This window comes from Scophthalmus maximus, chromosome 21 (assembly GCF_022379125.1).
Source record: "Scophthalmus maximus strain ysfricsl-2021 chromosome 21, ASM2237912v1, whole genome shotgun sequence".
NCBI lineage: Eukaryota > Metazoa > Chordata > Actinopteri > Pleuronectiformes > Scophthalmidae > Scophthalmus > Scophthalmus maximus.
In genome coordinates, this window is record NC_061535.1 from 9,954,319 (window position 1) to 9,979,928 (window position 25,610).

General features: G+C 43.6%; 2 protein-coding genes across 2 annotated transcripts in view; one reads left to right on the plus strand and one right to left on the minus strand.

Moving 5' to 3' along the window:
• The window catches only part of zeb1b (zinc finger E-box binding homeobox 1b), a 117,370-nt gene that overhangs the window by 19,615 nt on the left and 72,145 nt on the right, over nucleotides 1–25,610 (plus strand). Inside the window, exon 2 of the mRNA XM_047329724.1 lies at nucleotides 20,140–20,238. The gene's annotated coding sequence lies outside the window, so the exon portion shown is untranslated. The remainder of the gene's footprint in view (nucleotides 1–20,139; nucleotides 20,239–25,610) is intronic.
• The window catches only part of znf438 (zinc finger protein 438), a 37,046-nt gene continuing 12,312 nt past the window's right edge, over nucleotides 877–25,610 (minus strand). Inside the window, exons 2-4 of the mRNA XM_035618681.2 lie at nucleotides 17,094–17,195; nucleotides 4,002–5,771; nucleotides 877–3,807 (exon numbers count right to left, since the gene is read on the minus strand). Coding sequence (XP_035474574.1) covers nucleotides 3,219–3,807; nucleotides 4,002–5,743 — 2,331 coding nt within the window. The 5' untranslated portion in view covers nucleotides 5,744–5,771; nucleotides 17,094–17,195 and the 3' untranslated portion in view covers nucleotides 877–3,218. The remainder of the gene's footprint in view (nucleotides 3,808–4,001; nucleotides 5,772–17,093; nucleotides 17,196–25,610) is intronic.

Here is a 25,610-nt window from a genome sequence, read left to right on the forward strand (position 1 = left end):
TGATGCAGGGCCATGTGACTCCAAATCAATTAGAGCTGTAGACCGGCATTCCACACGGGTATGGCAATGGCTGCCAGGGCTGGGCCTGCATCAGCGCAGACAGCATTTGTCTCCGATGACATAACTATTATTATTTGTCCCTCTCTGTTGTCTGTGAATTTGAAGAGTAGTTCCTTTTTTATAGCAGATGCATCTTGCAATGCAGAAAATAAAATTAGCTAGCAGTGCTGAAAGAGATCATCATCATCATCATCAACATCATGTTTTCTCAATTCATTAAATATGAAGCCATCACAATGTATACAGCTTTTGCTTTTTTTTATTGCAATGTAGCCTTTATCTGAACCTCATGTCTTCCACAAATTGTCTCCAACCTACGTGTTTTCTTACCTTGTTGCAAATGTTTTTGCATTGTGGATCCTCTGTGGTCGATCTAATAAAAGATACATGTAGATTAAAACCACAAAACAAACATTTATACACTCGTATCTGTAGGTCGGATTATGTTTTGATGCTTTAGTAGACAGATGGAAGGTCTGTTGGGAGGGGAGGAGCACAGAGGTAAGGCATATGTAGGCTCCTCAAAGCCCTTCGGCTAACCCACTTTGCTTGACCTTTACACAACACACATTATGCAAACACCTTTCCAGAATGAAATATCAATTAATCCTATTCTCTGAATCTCTTCGGATGAATACAGAGCGACTCTCCTCCTATCTGCCTCAATCCTACACTCAATCTGTCATTTTTACAGTAGATGGGGTGTTCATGTCTGCAGGGTAATATGTGTATGCGAATGGATTCATTATATATTTCTGCCTTTTACTAACATTTGGTTTACTCAGCCAAGCTCTAATAAAAACGGTCACACTGTCCTCAACAAAGCATATTTTTATTCTGATAAACATCAGGTTCTTCAGGTACACAAACAGTCACAAGCACAAACACTTTCAGTCTTTTTTTCTTTCTTTTTTGACACAGTCAACATATTCAGTGAGGCAAAAACATTATATCACCTAATGTGAGATTTTTCACTTTCAGACTTGTGCTGACAGTCATGTGTGTTAACTGAGGAAAGAAGAGTCTGAGCCTTAATTCTGTCACTTCCTGGTTTGTGTTGAGGTCATGAAAACAAAGGACAGTTCACTGATGAACACTCAAACATGGTAGTCAATGAACAGCGTTACAGTAAACTGTAGTTTACCCGATCAGTGCGACATGTACACATCAGTGCTTTGCCCTTCATTTCACAGTCCTACACATTGTGTCAGACACATAAGGACAGCTCTGCATGGCTTTTGTTGCCAGTTTTGGCAAATATATATATATTCATCTTTTGTTTCTCTCCTCCACTGTGACAGAACAAAGCAGCTGATTCACTAGTTACTTTATGTAAATATATATATATATATATATATATATATATGTTTTTTTCTCAATATATCTATACATTCTATCTATAGAATACGTCTATATAGCATATACTTTTGGTAGGGTTTAAAACATTCAGGTACATTCACTTGACCCTGTGATATTTTTTTCTTTATATGAAAGAAACAGACAAATGTTAATAGAGCTACTTGCCATATAGTAATGACCTCTCAACCAAAAAACAAGACGTTAAGCATCCTCAAATTAGAAAAAGCCAACATAACAAATGCCTCAGTGTTGGTTTTTTAAGGACCAACGACAAGCATAAATATTCTAAAAGATATTTATTAATCTAGAGTATAAAATAGCATATTTTTCTGGACTTGACAACAGTTTTTTTAAACTCTAATAATAGAGTCTAGGTGCACAAAATTCCACAGGTGCGTACATGAGCTGGCAACGACAGGTAGGCAATACGATGGTTTCCTTTGTGTTTTTACTAAATCAAAAAACAGTATTCCGTCAGTGGTTAACAAGCTTAAATGCAAAACTCACTTCTACAATCACTAGTGTGAATAGAACCTTGGCATATTATAGAATACACTCATATAGGCATTAATCAACAAGTCAAGGAGATAGAACTTGGCCTACAGAGGACCATACTGATGATAAGCCACAACACGCATGAACACATTTTTTTTCAGAAGGCCACAAGGATGTCACTTGGGTGCTGGTTAGGAAAGCATTCCTTCATGGGTCCAAGTTGACAGAGGACCCTTATACTGCCATTAGTTAGACTGAAAATGTTGATTTCTGTTGCAGGAGGAGTATTACACAAAAGGATCGTACAGATACTGATTTATTTTCACCTGTAATAACCCAAGGCCAATAGATAAATTGTCTGTCAGAGTGACAGAAGACAGTTTGCCCTTGTTATGAGATTTATATTTCTCAGTATTTTAAAGGATTAATCCATCCAAATAAGATATATTGTCAAAATTTCCCGTAATGGTATTCAGCCTTGCAGATCAGTGTGGTAGTTTCAGTTAATGACAAAGGTGTAATCTCTGAGATTTCTGCCTCCACTCCCAACATAGTGGAGGTCGTTACAGTTTGTGGAAGTCACAGCATTTAAAACAACTGAACTTAAGTCTTCCAAGAAAATATCTGGCTTAGGGTCATGAATTGTAAAATCTGTGGTTTAAATGAGGCCAAGAACCTTGGGGTGCATTTCTGTCTGTCATTTCTAGTCACCTCTCTTCTATCACCACCTAACAAATATATAAAATGCTATCACCAATGTTGCTGTTGAACTTTTGATGTTTTGTTTCTCTAATAGATTTGAGGCAGAAATCTTAGCACATATCTCAAAAACTGAGTGACCAAATTCTATGCATGGCTAGATACCACAAGAAGTATTTTGGTAAAATGACTTTAACAGTTTTACTATGTGATCTAGGTTATAAATGTACCCTTTTAATAACCTTTAAATAAGCAGTAGAAAAAAATAATCATCTAATTTCAACAGGATATTAAATACACACCTCCAAACAGAACAGTGCAATAAAAAACAGGAAATATAATATTGTTTATAAAATTGGATTCTCTGACTTGGAGAGAATATCTCTTATGAAATGTAACACAAACATCATTTTTCACCACTGGCTTGATTTCCTTTCCTTTCTTTCATTTGGATTTAACCAGATGCTTCAGCTGGTGAAAGATGAAACTAGTGCTAAAAAACATTGGAGACACTCTCCATCCCTGTGCTCTTGATTGTTAGGACTGAGTGTGTATAAGGAGGAGCCACAGTGAAGAGCTCAGAGCCAATCCAAGGGCTAGGCTGGTTAGTGTGGGCTTGGAGCAGGAGTGTCTAAATCCCCATCTGCCTCACACTCTTCCAGGCCAGAGTAGGAGCTCAGAGCATCCCAAAGCAGGCTAGGTTGCTCACAGTGGTGGCAACTCCTCCAGTGCTCCATAACCCCCTCTTTAGTGTCCAACACCTCGCTGCACAGCACACAGTTAAAGGCTGCACCTGCTGCGAGGACACCAAGTCCTCCACCGCAATCTGGTGATGAGATGGTCCCATTATCCTCACCCTCTCTTCCACAGTGGTGGGACATGATGTGCCTCTTAAGCTTGGAGAAGGAGAAGAACTCCTCATCACAGTTGCCGCACTTCACCAGGTTGCGTTTCTCGTTGAGTTGCCGCCAATAGTGGGCAGCGTGATTTACCAGTTCGTTCTCAGCCTCGCGGCAACCTCGCTGGGGTTGGCCATCATGAAGTCGAACCTGGACCTCCTCTCTGTGCACATAAAGTAAGTGCATCTTCATGTCGGCAAAGGAAGGAGTGATCACCTGACAGCGACCACATTTGATCTGCAACTCAACAGGGTCTTCTCGGTCCTGCTCATCTGATGGATATGGGGAGTTGGCCCTGTTGAGAAAAATAACTAATAATGATTATTCAGCATTATTTTGTAACCATTGTTGAATGTTGCCTCGTCAGGCAATTCATCAGTAAATGTACCCATTTAATCTATGGAATGTTGGAATCTGTGTATAAAACCTACTACAAGGTAAATGTCATGATTAAGAAGGGAATGGGTATGATGCAACCTATAATCTTACCCCTCAGCAGATGCATCATCTTCATGATGGCTGATGGATGGTTCCACAGTCAGCACCACCTTGTGGACCTCTCTCAGATGACTGAAGTACACCCCCACGTATCCAAAGGCCTTTTCACAGAATTCACAGCAAAGAGACCGACGTGGGCGTACCTCCGAGTGATGGAGCTTCATATGGGTGCTCAGGCTGCCAGAGTGCGCATAGGCTTTGCGACATACTGGACAGACGTACGGCCGACTGTTGGTGTGACTGTTCATGTGATTTTGGAGGTGGTGCTTGAACTGGAAACAGCGGCTGCAGGTGGGACAACGGTGGAGTGGACGGCTGCCTATGAACACTCTGGGATGGGAAGCAGCTCTTAGATGGAAGGCGACTGTGGCTGATTGGGGAGGACAGTCAAGGGCCTTGGATGTGGTAGTAGTGGGGTACTGGTGACCAAGTACCAGCTCCTGTTCCTGGCCATCTGAGGTAATGGCAGGCAAATTAACCAGTTGGGGAACTGTTTCCATAACCAACATGGGCTTGGGTCGGATGCTCCGATACTTCTTTGAAATATCAACTTCTTTTTGCTTTGAGCCTGGAACAACCGCTGGTGGTTTCTCGGGGACCCTTCTACGAAAAAACGACAAGGACCTCTTCTTTCTGGCCTCAAATGCTAAGATGTCTTCCATTGTCTTTCTCTTCCTCCCTCGCTTCTTGCCTGGTGTTTTCTGGAATATCCCCAACACAGGCATAATTGTGGTCTTGGCCTCAATCTGTAGAGCAGAGTTTGACACTGGGCTTTGACTCAAGGCTTCAACTGGCTTGAGGGGCTTGGATGTAGAATCTATGGAGCTGGTTTGTCCTGTCTGGCAAGAGAAACCCTTCTTCTCTGGGGACACATTGGTGAGCTTAGCAGCTGGGATGAGGGTGCTCTTCATTTTAGAGTAGGGCAAAATGGGCAGTTTACCTTTAGGTGGGGATGGGATAATCTGGACTGCTTTGCTGAAGATGGCTGGAGACAGGACAGTGATGCTGCTCTGGGGCTGGGCTGCAGTGGGCTTAGATTGGCACAGCCTCACTGTAGTCTTACTTTCCTCTGTGGATTTGCCTGTGGAGCTATTGACAACAGCAGGGGTAAACTGAAGGTTCTGAATAAGGCCAGTTGTAGCAGGTCTTTCAGAGCCATCTGGCACTCGCTCCAATTGAGAGCTGGGATATAGGACAGCATTGTCTGGGAGCAGTGATGTGACGGAAATGTCAGAGGAGCTTGGGTCAATTAGAATTACCTGCTCTGAAGGTTCTTCTTTGGGTACTAGGGTTTCTGTTGTGTGCTTAGACTCCAGTTTTTTCATCATAGCTGGTGATACCCCACTCACCACCAACTTGGTCTGCGATGTAACAGCCTTTGAGGCCGTTTTCATCCTGGCAGCTGGTGGTGGTGATTTTACCTTATCTGTGATCGCCTTGCTCCTCATTGGCTGGTATCTGGGAATGGGCAGTTTGAGGTTCTTTTGAATTGACTGGGTTTGTTGCTGTGGTGTTTGAGAGGAAACAGAAGGGGGCAGTGCCACCAGGGAGAATGTGCCATCTTGACCTGCTATTTGCATCAGTGCATAGTTTTGGGTGGGCACAATGATGGACTTTGGGGTGGTAGCTTCAGGGAGGGCAGAGGGAGGCTGGCAGGACAGGACCGCAGGAGAGGGGGAGGGCACCATGGCCGGGGCCTTAGGAGCGATGCTCCGGAACTGAAGGCTCTTCATCTGAAGGTCTGGACTCACTTGTTACCAACTGAAACAAGGAAAAAAACATCTATATTAGTTATATACTGAGAGAAGCTAGTCTTTCCAACCTTAAATTACCATTCAACGCCAAACCATCATACTTCAAGTTTCCACATTAACAGAAACTGCCAACAATGTAAGACCATACATGATTGCTCTCTTAATTCTATTTGATGTAACATGCATAATAGGAAAAACTGAGATGGCGTCCTGACTTCCTGGGCTAGTCTAAAGCTGCCAAGGTCATTACAAACAAAATGTGACCTCACTGTAAAAGGTCTTTGGTCAAGTCATTTATATGCAACCCAAGCCGGAGAGAAGCAAGCATACTGTCAAAAATACAGGCATCTGCACAAGTGTGACAAGCTGTCCTATTACTCATGTCTCTGGTCACATACAGCAGACGCTCTCTCCCCCAGGCTAAGGACAGACTGCCCCCCTTTGATTTGGGCTCAGCATGCAGCCATGGTACATGCTGTGACTCTGTCGGGGGGCTTCTTGTACCTCCCCTCACTTCCTGCAAGGATCAGTCAGTGGAGCGTGAAAGCTGCCCAACGGCAGAATCTTTACCAGATGAAGAAGGGGGTCCCTGTCTCATCTCCCCCTCCACTGGACAACATTGCAGCCTGGCTGAAGGCAATGAGGATGCCCCTCCAAAAAGCCCTGGATTTACTTTATCATCCCTTGTTCTCAAAAAAATATTTCATGGTTACCCAGAGGGGATAAGGCTTTCCACGCTGAGTCTAACCACTCTCCCTTTGTTGATACAAAATCCTGCTGAACTCTATGGCAAACTATAACCTCAGAGTGAGGTTTTAGACAAGTCTTTATTACCTCAATCTACCGAACAGTTTCCATCCATCAATCAAAAGCCACAGGTATGGCTTTCAAAACAAAGGCAAAATTCCCTTCAGTTATATCAATACTGTATCTTTATATCAAAAGGAGGGCGAGATTACAGTGGAATGCTTCAAATGGTGTAATTGTAAACACATTCTGCGCTTTGAATTTCACATTATGACCTGACTTTCAAAAGCAGGGTTTTACCCATGCAGAGCTCCAACTCCACTCTAATATTAATCAGCATAAAGTGAAACAATCTGGAGGTGTCACAAAAGGTAAAATATTTAAAAACATAATTTCTCATTACAAAAAAAAACTGTATTCATTTTCAAAGCTCCTTCAAAAAGGAGGAGAAGAAAAGAAAAACTGCAAAGGGCATATTGTTTAGCAGCTGGAAGTGTTTCTGTGGGGAGAGATTATTTATACTGTACCCCAACCACATAACGACTCCATAAAACTGGAGATATTCCTCCTCTGTGTGGATAGCTGATTCCAGTTTGACTGTGACTTTGGCTGGAACAGTGGAATAAAACTGTGGGATGCGTGTTCCTCAAGAAAGTGGGAGAAGACAATCCTTGGAAATTAATTCTACCATGTGAAAGTTAATAGTGTGACATGAGGGGGGGGGGGGGGGGGGGGGGGGGGGGGGGGGTCGAGCTGCATCAACAGCTGGAGAAGCAGCTAGTAGGCCTGTAATCCTTTTGTCACAGACGATTCAGCAGACGTCACTTGACACCATGTCACACCACACAAAAACAAGTTTCAGCTTTACAATATCTGTTTGTCTCATTCCACCTGGAAAACTAGGAATAGTACTGAAGCAGCATGGAGGGGGGTATCCTGAGGGAACTGTATTACTTGGACACATCTAACATTTAAAGAAACAAATTTTCCATCATCATTCTACAAAGGTGGGAGACAAGGCAAGAAGTGCCTTTCAAATACTGTCTGTCACAATGTTTCTTTTCTTTTTAATATGCAAATTTATTGATAGTTGATACGACCCTGTAAACTGATTTTGCTATCATGTGCTATTCTTAAGTTGCTGCGGCTAGAAATGTCTGTGCACAGATGTGTTTGGGTCTGGCCACCCTCCTCAGTTCAGACAGATTTGAATCTGTTTTGAGACAGGTCGCGCCAATCACAAACATTTATCTTAAAATGAGGCAGGGCTTGATATGACCAACTATCGTTAACAACCATGATGTTCTGAGGGCAGTTAAATCCTCTATTGTGACAATATCAAACAAACTGGATGGTATATTTTTTCTCCAATGAGAATAAACAATTGTTCAGCATTTGTTGATGCACTTCATCACCCGTTTCATTGCAAGTCTATCCAACTGGGTCCAGAGGCCTTTTGCGACCATTGATAATGACCCCTGAAAATTGAAAATGAACTGAGAGGTTCCAGACCCATTTGCGGATGCAAATTGGTCTGGCGGTGCCAGGCTAGTGCTGTGTGATAATAACAAATTAATTTGCTTCTGCACAAGGAATGCATCCTTGCATGAAAGTGCATACCAACTGCAAGGAGGACGGCCATAAGGATACAATGTCTGGGAACATCTGTATCAAATTTTGTGACAATCTATCTCTATTATGTTGAGGGAGTTTTCACTGTGCAAGTTAAATCTTTGATCTGCTGGTGGCACCGGAGGAAAAGTCAGGGGGTCAGCGGGAATTTCAAGGTAATCCATACAATAGTTTCTGATATATTTCAACCTGGATGCCTTCATGTTAGGCAAGCAAACTATTTCAGAACCATGGTAATAACATTGTGTATTTCAAAACTGTAATAGAGAAAAAAAACAGCTAACACTAAATGTATCAGTAACAGATCCTACAACATCTGGTATTTGCGTAGTACAAACTTCCATTGATCTCTAGAGGTACTGAGGCAACTGGTTTAACACACACTCACCCTCTCTGAACTCTACTACAGGAAGTACACTGATACAACAGGTGAGTGTCAGTGATGTTGACATAGCCTCAAGCCACATATACAGAATGGGGAAATAACGTTTCCGCTACTGGTGTAGGCCACGCAATATTAATATTTGAAAAAGCTCTTTAGGCTACCCTTTTCTGTTCTAACATCCTCCATTTCCATTACTACCCTCATGAGTGTCCCCTCTTTTCATACTTTGCTTCATATTATGGGATGCTCATCTCAGCATAAACCCCCTTCTGCATAATCAGCATGTTAACAACGATCTCTTTCTCCAGTTCAGCCACATGGTAGCAGGCAAAGAAAAAGCAGAAGGCAAGAGCAGAAAGTGGAGGAGGTAAAGGTTTGTTTACTTGTTGATGCACCAGTGACGGTCAGCTTGCCCTATCATCATCATTCTCGCTGATCCTAGCAAATTAAGAAACTAACTAGAAAAAAGCCAGGTATAGTATTAAACTGGTGATGAGGAGTACCTTGTTTCCACCAGACCACGCTCATTGAATTCAGTTTTTGTTAACTTTTGTAAAAGAGGTTTGACAAAAGAATAAATAAATCAACACAAGGTCCACTTACTGGATTTTCCACAATACATGTCAGTAGCAAGTAGGTGGAGATTTTGCTGATGAAGATATTTCCCTTCTCTCCGAATTGCAGAATTTGGTTGGAGGAACAGCCCTTTACTCCAGACCCTAGGAGTTTTGGATGTTTCAAACTTCTAACTAAAAGTTTGCTAAGATCTATTCTTTTTAATGTTATTTGAGTTCCGAGTCGAAGAGTTCCTTGGCCTTTGTGGCTTATTCTTGTTTGTTTTGGCCTGACAAGCACTGTGAATTGTGGGACACAAGTTTGTTCCTAAACTGAATCTGCCTCTGATAAAGTTGTAGAAAAGTGGAAAAGTATCTTAGGTATAATCAAAGCAAACAGGGTAGACCTCAACTCATCTTAACTTTTAATACAATAGCAACATTTTAGTTTGATTAGAAAAAAAAAATGTTTTGCTTTGAAATTTGAGGTTGTGTGTAGACAAATGGGCCAAAAAGTAAATTTAATCAATTACATTATTGACACATTAAGTCTGTGCTTCACTTTCACACATTGGCCCACCTGGCTCATAAGACACTTACATTAGCCAAGGTGCTGCTTCATTGATTGAAAAAGCCTTTAACTGCAAACCTATGTCTACCTTTGAAGCTGCGGAGATCTGACTGGCCTTGTCTCGATTCAGAGGGGTAATAACACAGTGGGCTAGGGGAGAAATGCACGGGGAGGTCACAGATGCTACTCAATCTGCCGCTGGATTTGAAATGCCAACCACTCTAATCTGACTGTGGTCAGAGGTCAGGGCTGGGGTGCTGCTAAAACCTGGTTTCTGGAGAGAATGTGAGAGGCCGAGGCAGAAAAAGAAGAAGAAGAAAAAAGGTGGGGGTGATCCACAGAAACAGATTATCAGGTAAAGCCAGAGGGGTGAGAGGTGAGGAACTGCTGTTTATGCTAGAAACGGGTCAGGGTTGAGCAGGAGGGCAGTGTGGAGAGGCCAGGCATCCACCTGGAATGGAATGAAATGGGATGCAGTAAACTGCACAAAGCTACACACACACACACACACACACACACACACACAAACTTCAGCTCACGCCCCTAAAACCAGGACCTGGGTCACATGAAGATTTGGTCCAGCCAAGACCGTTGGGCTGACCAGCCAAAACAGCCTGCCTATTGTTCGCCAGTAATGCAGTTTTGTGAAGGGTAAGCGCGTCCCTCTGTGAAATGTCAAAGCACAGAGCGTGGTGTGTTTTGGTAGCATCCATGATGAATTTTCTGATTCCACTTTGTCTCGCTTTTGGCCTACTGCAGTTTGAAGTGCAGAGTCCAGCATTTTTGCTCCCATAGTGTATTAGGACTGAGGCTGGCGTCTAAAAGACAGAATTATCTTATTTGAAAATGTCAGCCTCTGGATAGCGCTTCTTGACAGTAAACAATAGGGAAAAAGGAGGCAGAATTTTTCTCTCGTGATAAAAAAAAAATCAAATCTTAAGTGTTTTGAGAAAAGACGAGCATGGAGCAGAGTAGTGTGAGGTTTGTTATCTCCCTTGTAGGTGAGAGCAATGCTCATCTGGGACTCAAAGAAGGAGCCTGGAGATAGAGGGGGTCTGGAATGAAGTGTGTGTGTGTGTGTGTTTGTGTGTGTGTGTGTGTGTGTGTGTATATATATATGTGGGAGGGAGGGCTAAAAACCCAGCAGAGGCCAAGCTCCCCCAGGTTTTAGCCCAGATGAAAGGCCAGGATCTGGGCTAGATAAGAGGGCAATTCACAGGGGGTCGGGGCCAGCAGGCTGTGAGAAGCCATGTCCAGCGGCCATCTTTCACCAACCTCCTCCCTCTCTGTGTCTAACTCTCACACATACAAACACACATACACAGCATGTGGGATTCATGAATGTGACCAAGGGTGATGTAGTAAAAAAATAAATAAAATGAATTACAAATAAAACAAAAGCAATTCATGGATCTTGCAATCCAAGAGCAAATGAGATCATACCATTTTCTTTCCTCCTGAGTGAACTTAAGAGTTATCTGTGGTCGATTGCTTCGTCCTGCATGCATGCTAACTGCTCATCTTTGCTCTCCAGCCTAAGGTGTATGTGTGTGCGTGGACCGAGGAGCGAAGGCGATCATGGGGAAAATGAAATCAGTGTTTGCAGAGGTCCTTGTTCTGTCCCAGAGCTCTGATGAATGACACACACACACACACACACACAGGATGACTGTCAATTTGGTAGTGTCCAGCTGCTCTTGCCTCTTCACCAAACAACACAGTGTAAGGTGATGCAAGACAGAACATTACTGCACCATAAGGTATTCATGGCATGTGCACAGAGACACACAACCGTATGTCATCCACTGTCACCTGAGCAAATCAATGCAAGGGAGAAATCCATTCCAATTAGGATCCCGCTGCTCTGCCCTGCATGTGGATGTAGATTAATCGATATAGAAATCCTTCTGCTAACCTGCTGTTCCTCTTATAGAATAAGTTAAAATGAGACTCTGGGTGTTTGCTTTCATTGACTTAGGTCTCAGAAATCACAAAATGAATGCTCTAATCATTTCCACGTGTATTTATATCGTTTTCTATGTATAAATATTCTGAAGTAAGGCAGACAACATCGACTGGCTCAAGAGTTTGGAAGAGTGGAATCAGGCCACTCAGTAAAAAATGAGCTCCTTGCCTTTGAAGGCAGGATGCTGTAAACCCCTGACATCCAATGACCTTTGACCTGATGTCCAACAAGGCCATGCGTCATTCCCCGGGAAGTTGTAACGCCTTCAATCATCCATGCTCATAGATGGACCAAATGAGCATATGAGCGTGCATGCAGGAAGACACATGCACACATGTGACATGGCTGTCGGCTCAGGGCTGAGTGACGTCGACGTGAAGCAGAGGTGACAGCAGTGTGTCCGAGTGCGAGGACGTGTGCAGAGGTGTGTGTTCAAGGGCTCAAGTGTTAACCCGCTTCCCCCCTCAGGCAGCCAGCACTGTGTTAGCCATCCAGACTTTGCTCAACACTAAACCTTTACCTGACCTTTTCCTCTGCTGTGACATTTGGACCCTTCTGAATAGGTCAAACAGCACTAAAGAGTGGTGGAAAAATGGAGGGGAGTTGGAGGAGAGAGGAAAAAAAGAGGAGAGGGATGAGGAAAATTCAGCGGAGGGACGTGAGATGCAAGACGTATAAGTAGACATGGATGCAGTGAATACAATTCCCAATACTGCTCAAAACCAGCAAGTGTGGACCATTTTACTTGCAGTATATTTGGATTCACTCAGGAAGTTGCTGCAATCTCGTTTTGCTGAGTGACCGACAGAAAAAAAGCAGGAAATGACGACATGTTGGCATGATACTACAAAAGCAGATAAGAAACACAAAAACAGAGATCCTGGTGGATGTACAACATGGTATGCCGGACATACAAAGTTGTCAATGCGGAAGTAGATAAAAATGCTGAAAATAAGGGCCGAGGATGTGGGATGGACCAGGAAACAAACAATTGGTCCAAGTCTGCTTGACACGATTTAATACCTCTGAGTAGGTATTTTCCTTTCTGCCCTGTGGTCAATGCTACCTTTTCTTCTTTTTTACTTTTTGTTTCCATAATACAAAATACATAATTTGCCCAAGGGTGGCCAAACTTTTGCAACAGAGATTTCTGTTTCTGATGCAGAAATCTCAACTACACCATCACTTTCTGGAACTGGTTAGCTTTAAACCAGAGATATCCCATAGTTTGGTGTCTTAACCTTACACCACAGGAATGCCCCTTTTTTTTCTTGGAAGATGAAAAATGACAGAAAATTAACCAGCGGATGACGAGACAGCCCTCTTCCAATTTCTCACTGTCTCAAGACAAACAAACCCAAGTGTCAAGAGTACAAATGCATAAAAGAATATGGAGGGAAATAAAGTTCTATGTGACCACCAGCAGCCACTGCTCAAAAATGAGTCATATGCTGCTCGGTCTGACTGCAGATCACAAACATTTTTAAATCTCAAGAGGCAAGTCACAATTACGCAATCAACGGTGGTTGTGGTGCTGTTCTTTTTGGAAACAAGGCGAACCGTTGCCTTCAGATGTGGAAAGACAAGGCTTTGAAGGTAGTCGTTTGTTTGAAGCATACCAAATTTTTAAAATCTCAGATGGTCAACCACAGAGGTTTGAAACCGGAGGTAGGACACAGAGATGAGGACATGTGATGCAAGAGTTAAGATACAGCCATATCAGGTAGCATGACTGGTCAAACAACTTAAAAAGGGATTTATACCGTTTGAGGTGTACTGTATGACCTTTGTTTAATCAGGTAATCTCTGATGAACGATGTTCAAACCTGAATTACCTGCAGAGATAAACAACAAAACATTTCTATCTAGCGCCAGTCTCCCATCCCACATTTATTAATTTGCTCCTCCATCTCTACTGACAAACTTGCAGTGACTGCTGTAACGCACTGGTGCACACACGGTGTTTAAAAAAATCTGTTCAGCACACAAACACTCACACAGATGTGGGGCTGCAAAGTATTTCGTGTCCATGTTGGCCCCAACGAGGAAAAGTGATACCAGTGAAACCTCTAAAGGGGCACTAAGAAAGCACCTGCGTTCCGGGTCCCTCCTTAATGATCCCTCAACGTACTGGGAGAACTCTAATGGGGGCCCTGGAAGGAAGGAAGGGAGGAAGCTGCCAGTTTGCTAATTTTAGGCATTCTACATCTCAGATGAAACGCTGTAAAGAGGCGAGAGAGGAGGTGTGGAGAGGCGGGAAAGTTCTCCGTCTCTCACTTTCTCGCCTTTCTGCATCATGTCTTTCTAACTATCATTACCCTCTGCATCTGCTATAAGAGAGAATCTTGTAGTTCTTTGATTCTCTCAATCATTTCTCCCTCTCTTCCTGTTCCAAGCTTTCTCTGTCTCTTTCTCCCCCTTTCCCCGACTCTCTTTCATTCTCACCTCCCTCCCCTTCTGTCAGTACCTGAGTAAATAAACAGTGTTGTGTGGGATGCTAATTAGAGCAGGTTCAGGGACCTGACGAGCCCAGAGACAGATAAACAGCAAGGTGGGGAGGAGAAGAAATGATATGGAGGGGGTAGGGGTGGGGGTGGAGGTAACCCACCCCAAGGGCAACACAACACAGACACAAACACATCAGCTTAGCGGTGAAGGACAGACGAGAGCGGTTTTGGTTTTCAACCCAACCGAGGGCGGCTTTGAAGCGAAGGGCGGTAGAAAGGTAGAGGATTTTGAAAGAGCTGGGATGAAGTGAAAAGGCATTAGCACAAAAAGGGGCACGTGGTAGAGCTTCAGCCACGATGAGAGACGAGGGAACGTCATGCAAACTTCCTTAATGATGGCTGCTCCTGGAGACCCGGCGTGAGATCAAAAGAATATGCAGATTAACCCGACAGTTCTCCTGTTGAGGTGAGCCCGGTCTTCTAAAAGCAGGTCAATGCAAGGCAGCTTGTTCTTATTTAACGTGAGATGGCCCTTCTGGGGGGAATAAGCAGCTAGGTATGCAGGTGGGAAGGTTATGTTACACCGGGGAGATGAACACAAACAAGTATGCTTGCACTTGGTGGAAACTTCTTTCAACTCGACACAAAGCAAAAATAAATCTCGGCATTATCTATTTTATACTGTGTGATATTGCGACAGATTTACAGATATAAGACTTGGGCTTGTTCATCCCGCAACAACTTAATCTGTAATCCAGCACTGTTCAAGAACCTTACAAGGCTTTACTATAATATTCTTCCGTGTATTTCCACTGCGTTTCAAAAGTGGAACGTTTCTAGATTGGGTAGCATTTCTGGAATTCGACATCTTCACAAAATTGGAAGTTATTCTATATGCTTGACTTGATCAACATCTTGCTAGTGTAAGTTACTAGTTACTAGCACAGAACTATCCATCCATCAGCTATACCGCTTATCTTTTGAGCCCATTTCTTAGTTCATAGGGCTATGAGATTGTTTTGGTTATGCATATCTAAAGAATATGAATACTTGGATTTGGACGTTGATGATCATGAAAATGGTCAAAGCTTTAAGGCATTTGGGTCAGCCCAATTTTAGATAGTACAAACGGTGACAGACCTGTTAGTGTGCTGTTTGATGGGGAGGAAAGCAAGTGGTTGTGGAACAAATGAAGTGGTAATGATTTTCTTTCAGGCTTACCTTTAACATAATCTCACACCATCATCATTATAGTCTAGGCCAGATCCATCTCCTCAGAGCAGGAGAACCGATGTGGCTGCACACAACAGTCTCTCACAGGGAAAAAATAAATGCCCCGGTTTGTTTTTATTTCTTTAACCAATCACAATCGTCCTGGGCGGCGCTAAGACCAGGATTCAACGACAGTGCCCCTGCAAAAATAGCATGGGGTTGTTGTTGTTTCTCATAGCAAAGGGAATTTTGCTATGAGCAACGGGCCAGAAGTGGAAGTGGAGGAGAATGATGCCTAAAAAAGGCGGCCAGTGGCAGGCTCATACCCACAGTCTAAATCCAGTGAGTCAGACTACCTTGAACACAACATACAAGAATACACGGCACTGCCTAGGCTGGTACAACCACAACCACCCACCCCAATCTGTCGTACTTCTGGCCCCTTCTGTGAAACACACGGAACTTGCTTTTATTATTCACCTACTGAGCAGTTCGGAAATTTGGTTCCAGGAACTCGCCCTCTAAGTGGGTGAAGAAAAGTAAAAAACAGTAATATTTGTGACAATGGATGCTTAGTATGTGAAGTTCGGTGCAGTCGATGCAAGACTTTAAACTTTTGAACTTTCTTTAATGTCATTCTGTCTCCACCTCTGTCTTGATTCCATAAATTGAGCATCAGCTCAGGTGTCTTTGTTAGCTTATTAAAACCATGGGACATGCTGTCTGGCAGGATCAAAGCCAGTCTTGGACTGTAACGATCACTGATGCTGCTGTTGAATTAAACAGACGTGAGCGCTGTTCACTCTAAAGGGGGGGGATCGGGCTCCAGTGGGAGAGGGGGGGAAGCGAGGCAGTGGATCAGGTAAAAGAGGAGAGGAAGCAGAAGGAAAAATGGCGGAATGGCTCGTTGCATTTAACTAGCCAAGACACGACGCTAACAGATCATGTAAACACTGCTTTTAGTGTTACTCAGTGATGTTTCGTGATTAAAAGACATCTTATGATCCCAGATTATGGCCAGATTGGTAATGACAGGTGCAGGGGAAAACCTTGCCATTACAAGGACTGGCATACATAAGCTTTTAATCTCACGTTAAGTCCAGCACAAACACTGATAGAGAGCCAGAGTGGGGAGAGTGGAAGGTAGAGAGCATCACGATATATCTAAGAGATTGTGGAGGAGAGGGGAGATGGAGGGAAATGTGATGGCTGGATAGATGAGCTATTTTTATAATGAGGTCAGTGTGAGCTCTGGGATTTAATTCTCCTGGGAGACACACACACACAAAGGAACTGTGGCGATGTGTTGCTCCTGCTGAGTGGGACTGCCTCTGTCCACAGCAAGATGAGGAGGAGGAAGACACAGAGAAAGGCTGATGTCAGGTGGTGGATTTTAAGGATTTCGGTCATAACCTGATTAGTCTGATCACTATTATTTTCAGTGTCTAGTACAAGAACATGAGGACTGACTCAATTGTTGAACGGGCCCGACGTTTTAACATCTGGTCTTTGTTATGGAACAAAACTGCCACAGAATATTCCCATGACTCTTTAATCCTGTGAAATTTGCAGAAAACCCTGCTCCTATTCTCTCTACCCACCACCACATTGGATTGCCTCAGGTGCAATCTTTATATTTATTATTCATAATTTTTTTCCCCTCCTCTCTTACGCGGCTCAATACACTTTACAGTTACTATTTACAGTATAATGCTATGTATATATAGTGTGTTCATCATGTATAGTATTCAACAATTTTCTCACACATGAACGTCCCTGCATGAGATCCAATATTAAAATTACTGAAGTCTTTACCAACAGGATGATTCGCTTCCTCCTCAGCTGCTCCTTCGCTCCTCCTCTTCCCTGGTGGTGCCCGGGTTGTGGTCCTGCCCCCCCCCCCACTCCACACTCCCCCTGTCAAGACATGAAACAAAAATTTTAAATGAGGACGAGCCACAAACAATCCCAAACCATTCTCTAAAACGGATTTGAGACATAATGTGCGACAAATAAATATAAATAAATCATTTTTCACATTTTGACATAAGAATGTCATGGTGAAAAATGCCATCATGATATAAAAATACCCCCAAAAAGCACAGTGGACACTGATTTTTCAATATATTAAACTCCTTGTGATTCTTAGCTCTCCCCCCATATGTTCATCAGTGGATGACTCAACCTCACGTTCCATAAATTCCTGGAAGCATTTTGAGACCGTTGGGGCAACAGAGCTCACATGTGATCTTTCTGCATGAAGTTATATAGAGTAACATGGTGCTACATTTAGTAGCAACATTATTTGCACACTAGCACGGCTCTACACGGCCTGTTTCACAAACACACACACACACACGACTATCTACAAAGTGTCTCCGTCATGGCCCCCCCTCGCTCGCTCTAAATGCCTGTCGCTTTGGTCCTCCATTAAGCCGAGCGGGCGCTCGTTTAGCCAACAGTGTCTCGGCAGTTGGGGACGCAGGCTGCCCACTCAGTCAGATCCAGCCATATTAAATAAATAAGGAGCGCTCTGCTGTGTAAATTATTCATTTAACATGCCTTATCCTCCTCCAACAACCTTGTTAGAGCAGCTCAGGAGTGGAGAGGGGGCGAGTGCGGGGGGCAAGGGAGGGGAAGAGGCAGACACCGCGGCTCATGTGCGACTCAGCAAAACCTGTGGTGCATCTCTAAGCTCTCTGGCGTTCAGTCGTAGGGGGGCTAATTCGCCCTGACACCTCCTTTGTTTCAGGCGGAAAAGAGCTGCACACACACACACACACACACACACACAGCTACACATTTGCTCACATGCACACACACACACACACACACACACATTGACACGCACAAACTTGGAGAGAAAGAGCACAAGAAAGGAATTTTTAGTGCATATTCATAGAATAATCATTCTAGTTGTCTGGATAAATTATTGAGAAACGGGAGACCAGGACACGCGATGCTGGAATGCAGGAGTTGTTTGTGCTGCCTGAACTCAAATCAGACAACGCGGCTCTCTAAACAAGCCCAGTCTAATGAGCCGGGATGGGGACGGTCACATAGAGGAAATGCTTGTTGTGAATAAAACCGATGTTCTGCATGTTAACCTTGAGGACAAATGGAACACTGAACATGTGTATGCTGTATTCATTACACAACTAAGAAAACATACAGTGGCTCCGGAAAGAATTCAGACCCCTTCACTTTTTGCACACTTTAGGTTGTAGATTTTTTTCTGTTTTAAATGTAAATATAAAAAAACAATTCTGCCCATCAATCTACACCAATTGATAAGGTGAAAACATGTTTTCAGAAAAACTTGTAAAAACTAAAATCTCTCAATTTATTAAAAATCTTACTATGGGGCTTGCGGGGAAAGTTCCGGAAAATGTCCAGTGCGACATTTGCGTTCTCACGTACAGCACTTCTGGAAAAGTTACGAAAAATGTACCGACTTCGGTGCATGTCTGAGAGCAGCTCACGCCACAGTCCAGAGTTAAACCCCACAGAACATCTGTCGCTGAGGAGTATTGAGTTTAGCTTGATTGGCAAACATGGCAGTTTGATTGTTTAAAGATTAAATCTGCAACAATAAAGTGTGCAAAAGGTGAAAGGATCTAAATACTTACTGAAGCCAATGTTGTGTTTAAGGTGAATCGGAGTGCACAAGAACTAAAATTATTCTGAAGCATGTGCACACATTATCTAAACACTGAGGATCTCCTTGAGGCAAAGAACTACGTTAGAATTTGGTTCCCCTCTTTCTACGACCCCACTTTGGAGCCCAGGGCTAGACTGATTTAGCTCCCACTGCCAATTTGGACTAAAATTTCCAAATAACAGGCAAATGGCCAAAACACAACTTAAGCTGACGGGAGACCTCAGCGGTGACTTTAACGCAAGAGTCCCAGGATCGACCGAGCACAGGCGGAACCTGCCTGTTCTCTCCGTCTCCGTCTGAGTCCAGTTTTCGGCCCCAGAGCGGGAGGTTGTTATGTCAACTCTGACAGTGCTCATTACCGGCCTCTATGCTCGGAATTGAAGTTAACAGGCTTTGGCCCAGGGTAGACCCAACTGGTACAATAGGATCAGTGTGTGCATGCGCGCGCGCACATGTGCTGAGAGTTAATTACAAAGCACTCTTTCATTGCTGAATCACACCTCAAGGTTTCGCTGTACATTAGAGAAGCACTGATGTGCAATGAACAATGACACGTGCTGCTTGGTTTCATTTGAACTCACAAACAAAAGACCACAGCGTCCGAGGCCAAAAATCTTCTGTTTGACTTCGTACAAAATTATTTATATTTTATTTCTAAGCATTTCTCAATGAAATGATATTGTGAAACAGATGTGTATCAGCATCACTGGGACCTAAACGGCAAAGATGCAGACACTCAAATTTCATTAAAACATGACAATAAGCTGAGCAATAATGCTGCGATTCAATGTGATCCAACATTATTAGCATACGTTACCAAACATGTATATAGATATAATTCGTTTTTACAATGGGAGGCATCTATCCATCTTATATGTGCAGGCTGCAGTTTCACCACCAGGGGGCGGGTCATTATGGTACCACCTATAGGAAAGGGAAGTAATAACAGCAGTCAAGACCTGCAGATTCAGATAGGATGATGTGTGATCCACTCCAAGGAGTAAGCAAAACCAGTACCAGTAAAACTGAAGGGGCCTTCATCAGCTTCATCAGCTAACAAATGTCTTAACGTTCTGAACATACACTCATCTGTAACAATAATCTGCACATTGTCTTTTCCCAATTAATTTGTTCGGTCTATGAAATGTCAAAAAAACAACAAGAACAAAGCCAATCATTACTTCCTTGTTTTGTCTGTAGGTACACAGAGAGGACAGACGAAGATTGGTGGAGACGATGTGTGTGACCAGTGAACTAATAACTGGGACAAAGGAGAGACATCTGGAGATACGTTCGCAAGTAATATTCCTTCCTAATTTGGTGAAGATCTGTCCATGTGTCGTTGAGTTAATTTGTACACATACACACACACACACACAGACAGGTGTGAAAGCAATACCCTGCTCCCTTCTATGATGACGCTCGGGATAAAAAAGCTCCATTAGGCTGACTCTAGAAGGAATTTAACTGACATTGTATTCTGAATGTTTTTCATTGCCTGCTTGGGCTCCTGCTGCTGGCGATGGCCAGCAACATGCCAAGCAATGTCAATGATTCCACTGCCGATTGAGGCTTTTCCGCCTTTAAACGGGCCCGATGTTTATACAGGCCCTGATATGGCGGATGGGATAAAGAGCAGGTAGAGCTCTGTGTTTGTGTCAGTGTGCATGTGTTTGCCTGGATGGGAGTATGAATGTCATTACGCTCTGCCTCTGTGGACATACAATCATAACGACATGCCGACTCACTTTGCATATTTCAGCCATCGTCACAATCTTACTCCTCCACCTACATGGGCCTATATAAACAACACCGTGTTACACTGACGTGTTGTTTTACATACTGAATGATTGTAGTTCATAGGCAGAGGTGGTGGGGAGAATTTATTTATTTCCTTAAAGATTATTTAAGAAGTTGGGGGGGGGATATATTACCAAAACCTTTTTGAAAAGTCCAACGTCTAAGTCCTTTAATGTCTCAGCAACAGTTTATTGACTTGTGCTTCGTTCTGTCAGTTCTACCTATATACCTTAAACTGGGCGCCGCCAAAGTTCTTTACTTTATAAACAAGCAGCTTTTTCTATATTTCTTAAACGCTAAGCAGAAAGAGAAGGACAAAAGTGTGAGGTGTCCCACAGCTGCAGCACTGGAACCTAAATTAGCCCAGACCACATGAAAAGCTGTCGTCTCTATTCCAGGCCGGGGCGGGAAAATTACAGCCCTGCTCGCTCTACTCTAGCATTAAACCTCAATTAGTGCACAACTACACCGATGATGTCATCACCGAGGGACCCAAGAGCCCTGGAAATAAGGAGTGCTTTTCTCTATGGCGACAGGCGCTCCACAAGTGAGACACCTCAAACTTTTCAGGTCCTCGCCGAGCAGATCGGCAGTTGTTGATTCAATCCAACTGGGAGAAAAATGGGAGGTGATGTTCTTTTGATATGGCCTGAGCAAACAAAAGCACAAGGACCTGTGGCCTGGTTTGGCCTAAATTTATCAGGAATTTTAATCCCGAGTCGTGACTAGAGTTTTCCCAAGAGTAGAGAGGTCAGTGAGGTAGGACAAGAAAAACTCCTGTTTGACCTCCAGTGCCCTGGCAGGAGACAGAAGAGAAGGGAGAGGAGGAGGAGGGTGACGGGACCTGGCTCCTGTCCAAACACTGATTCTGAGTGTGTCTATTGCCTGTTCCTCGGAAACCACTTACATTACACAACAAAGTCCAGAATCTTTTATGCTTAGACATTCACTGTGACCTCCTATTAGGTCCTCCTGAATTAGGGCATCCATTCTATTAGGGATAACAGCTGGGCATCAAAGTTTGATATCTTCACGGCACAGACTGCCAAGTATTAAATAGTGGACCGCCATTCAATACGATGGAATCTTGTACCCATAACCCATTTTTTACAGTCGTCTGTCAGTACCGAGGAAACCAAGGAGGAACAGCAGGGTTTGGCAAACGATTTGGCACACGAGACAAAATAGTCTAAAAGGTGGCTCACATCTTATTCATGTCAGTCGGGGAGGATGCTGGGTAAAAGAGCCCAATAAGGCAGTATGAGCAAACAACAGAATGAGCAAAAAAATCAAATCACCCGCTGAAGATAAGTGAATGTCCAATAGGTTCACAAAGCATTCATCAACTTCTTGAGTATTTCAAATTTTAATTTGAAGAATTTCATGAATTTGTGGATTAGGGGCAGCTGCGGATCAGGAGATGGGGAGGGTGGTCCACTAACCAGAAGGTTGGGGGTTTGTTCCCAGTCCCAAAGCTGAATTGTCCTTGGGCAAGACACTTAACAAACAAGATAAATAGCAGTGAAGTATAAATCTGTGTGTGAATGTGACCTGTTCTGTAAGAACTAGAAAAAGCGCTACATAAATACAGTCCATTTACCATTTAGATGACTGAAATAATTTTTCATCTAATTTTGCTCTGGCCTCTATTAGCCTGTATTCAACATAATACCTTACCAACTTAATTTGTGACATATACCTGGCCAGTGAAACACACCCCTCCACAGTTTATCTGTGATACCTGCTAAGCAGTAAATCATGTCACATGGATGTTAATAAACTTTTTCTATGTATATTTACAGTACTTGCTACCTTAACAGTGGTATTAATTAGTTCAAAAAAACATATAGCATAAAAGGGTCTTTCTAACAACTGGTAATGAAATCCTACTTAATCTCTTGGCTTATTTACAACCCCTCTCTTCCTATGACAACTCATGTCTCTTACCCAAAAATTGCTGAAACTATTAATAAACAGAAATTAACCATTAGCAGTGCTCTTGGTTTACACCCCCCCCCCCCCCCCCCCCCCCCCCCCGGTTGGGTGTTGTACACAGTCCCTCTCTCTGCCGGATGATGCTTCCTTTATGTCGTACAAAGGAGGGAGCAACTTCAACACAGCTCAGCATGGGAACGCTCGCGGGCACCACCTCGTACCTTTCTCCTCTTTGTAACAGAAAGAGCCATTCCCCACACTGTGTGAATTATGCATGGCAGCTCCGAGCGACTTCTCACCGGTTGTTCAAGCGAGCCGCCGGAAGGACCACACGTCCTCCTCGGTGTACGTCCACCTGAAGAGACGGGCCGCTCACACATCTTCAAAGAGAAGTCAATCACGCCATGATTAAGTACCACCCAGTGGGTTTACAAAACTTTGACTTGGTTTCTCACAGGTGCAGGGAAAAGGGGAATGGGGCCCACATTTCTCAGAAAGTGGAACAGATTTTTTTTTTTTTAAGATCCAAGCCCCGACAAAAACTTTGAGTGGGGGGGGGAGCTGCGCGAGGGGTGGTTGAGATCAAAAGCCTGCAAGATCCTGGCGAGCGGACCCAATCAGCCGAGAGGGCCAAGGAGAGGAGGAGAGACAAGCGCTTCCCTTTTAAATTGATCCCACTGAGACCCTCAAGGTTCCCCTCGCAGGACCCGCAGAAAAGCGATAAAAATCTGGCCCTGTGGATCTGACGAGGAACTGGGAGGGGAGAAGGCAGAGAGAAGAAAGACGGTTTCGGAGGGAGAGACACAGAAAGAACAGAGAGAATCTATGGGGGGAAGAGCAGCCAGTTGAGGCAGATCAAGGGGAGACAAGGGAGAGAAGAAGGGTGGGCTCGTTCTCCGAGGGCACATCCAGGCATCTTTGTGTGCCAGCAAAGGCTGGGACGACTGGCGCTATCAGCTATCAAACCTGTGCTACACGTCTGGTGAGGTGCTCAACCAATCAGCCACGGGTGTATCTTTATTCTGCCCAGGTCCTGGCAGCTGAAACGTTGGATCATTTCATGCTGGCCTGAGATTAGACTCTGGACGTGGCCAGTGTCTTTATCCACAGCATGTTGGGGCCTCAAAGGAACAAGCGCTATCAGAGCAGCCCAGAGACCCTGTAGCCTGCCAGACACACCGCAGACCTGCCCAGTCGCCAACAGGAACACACAAACGCGCACAGTGAGGCGGCGGTGGTGGTGTGTGTCCTTTCCAAATCCATGTATGTGTTTTACAGGACAATATGAAGTCATTATCACCAGCGTTTCACAATCATCAAAGCGGAAAAAATCCGGCATCAAATTCACTCTGATGTGGTCAAAGGTCACGATTGAAGCCGGATGAAAAGAATAATTAGCTATGAATCTGATTTATTGAATAAGTGGCTTCTAAAAAAAATTCATTCATTTTTACTGCAGTGGCATTAACATTACAAATTCCACAATTTTCCCATGACCTCTCATTACAGGGTTGACCTAATTCCATGACAAAAAAAAAAAATGAGTTGAGGTGAGGGAAGGAAGAGATGCAAAAAAATTATCTTTGTATTGGAGCGCCAAAAGGAGCAATCAAAAAGATAAGCTGCATTTCAAACCGGATTTATGATCCAAATGGCTAGATATTAAAAGTAATGGATGAACAAAGTACTCCACCTCTCTACTCCGCTAGCAGCACTACTTGCAGGCTGTGACAGAAAGTGTGTGTGCTGAGCATGAATAACTTACAGCCTCATAAATAATCAGATCTCTACTAATATGATTAACGTAGCCCTGGGACTCACACGCCCCCTTATCCCTGTGTACCACCTCCTCTCCCAATGACAAATACCCAGAAATCACATAACTATTCAACATCAATATTTTGACATTTCATTCAGCTGACTCTCCAGACAGAGCCATTTCTTTAATTAGCTGAATAAAAATTGGCAGGAGAGGCGAATTCAAAGTTACGTGACTGGGCCTCAGTTGCCACAGGTAACCTTTTTGGAGGGACTCGGTGTGTCAAATTGATTGCCGAGAGCGCACAGTCATCATGAGTGCTAATTTTCAGAAGCAGTGCACAGCTTATAACAGAGGGGAACAGGAAAGAGGGATTAGCTTGTCGTTAGAATAAAAAGCACCGAAGAAGAATCAATTTCAGGGTTTGAAAAGCTGACAAACACAGTTCACTTATTCTCTCTCTCCCTCTCCTCTCCGCCTCAGGCTCCGAGCTCACCTTTTGAATTACAAGCCTACGACCTAGAAGATATGGAGTTTAGTTTTTTTTCTGCGGAAGAAAGCTTGTATTTCAACCTTCAAGATAACTCTTCTCTGTCTAGACTAATTAGGATCATACAACCACGCAACAGTTTGAAGGATTTATGAGTTATCCTCATAACGGCAAGGGCTGAAAATAGCTCTTAAAAAAATTATATTACTCATTTCTGATGTTTGATTGAATTATGAGTATCAAACAGTACTGATGTCCAGTTACTCTTAAGAACAGACTGTCTGAACTGTCTGAACTCTCTTTTACATGGTCAGGGTCAGTAATCAGCTTCCATGCAACTGGGGGAATCATGAGAGACATAAAAGACATTGCAGCAGCAGACCTGACTTTTAGTCATTATTATGGGTCAACATACAATTTCCATGATGTGAATAAATATCTCATCAGACCCTCAATGCCTCCTCGATGCCGGCAGTTCTGGTGACCGTGAAGGCCAAAGCAAAACATCTTTGTTAAGCTCACCTGAGCTGTTTTCAGACGATTGTTTCTGGACACTTTCCATGAGTTTGTCATTCACATATGAAGGACACAGCAGGAGATTGAAATCTCAGGAAGATTTGTGAACTTCAGGGCATGTCTGAAAGTTCTAGTCAGCGCCGTGCCGGCTGTGGGTGGGGCCACTGTCAA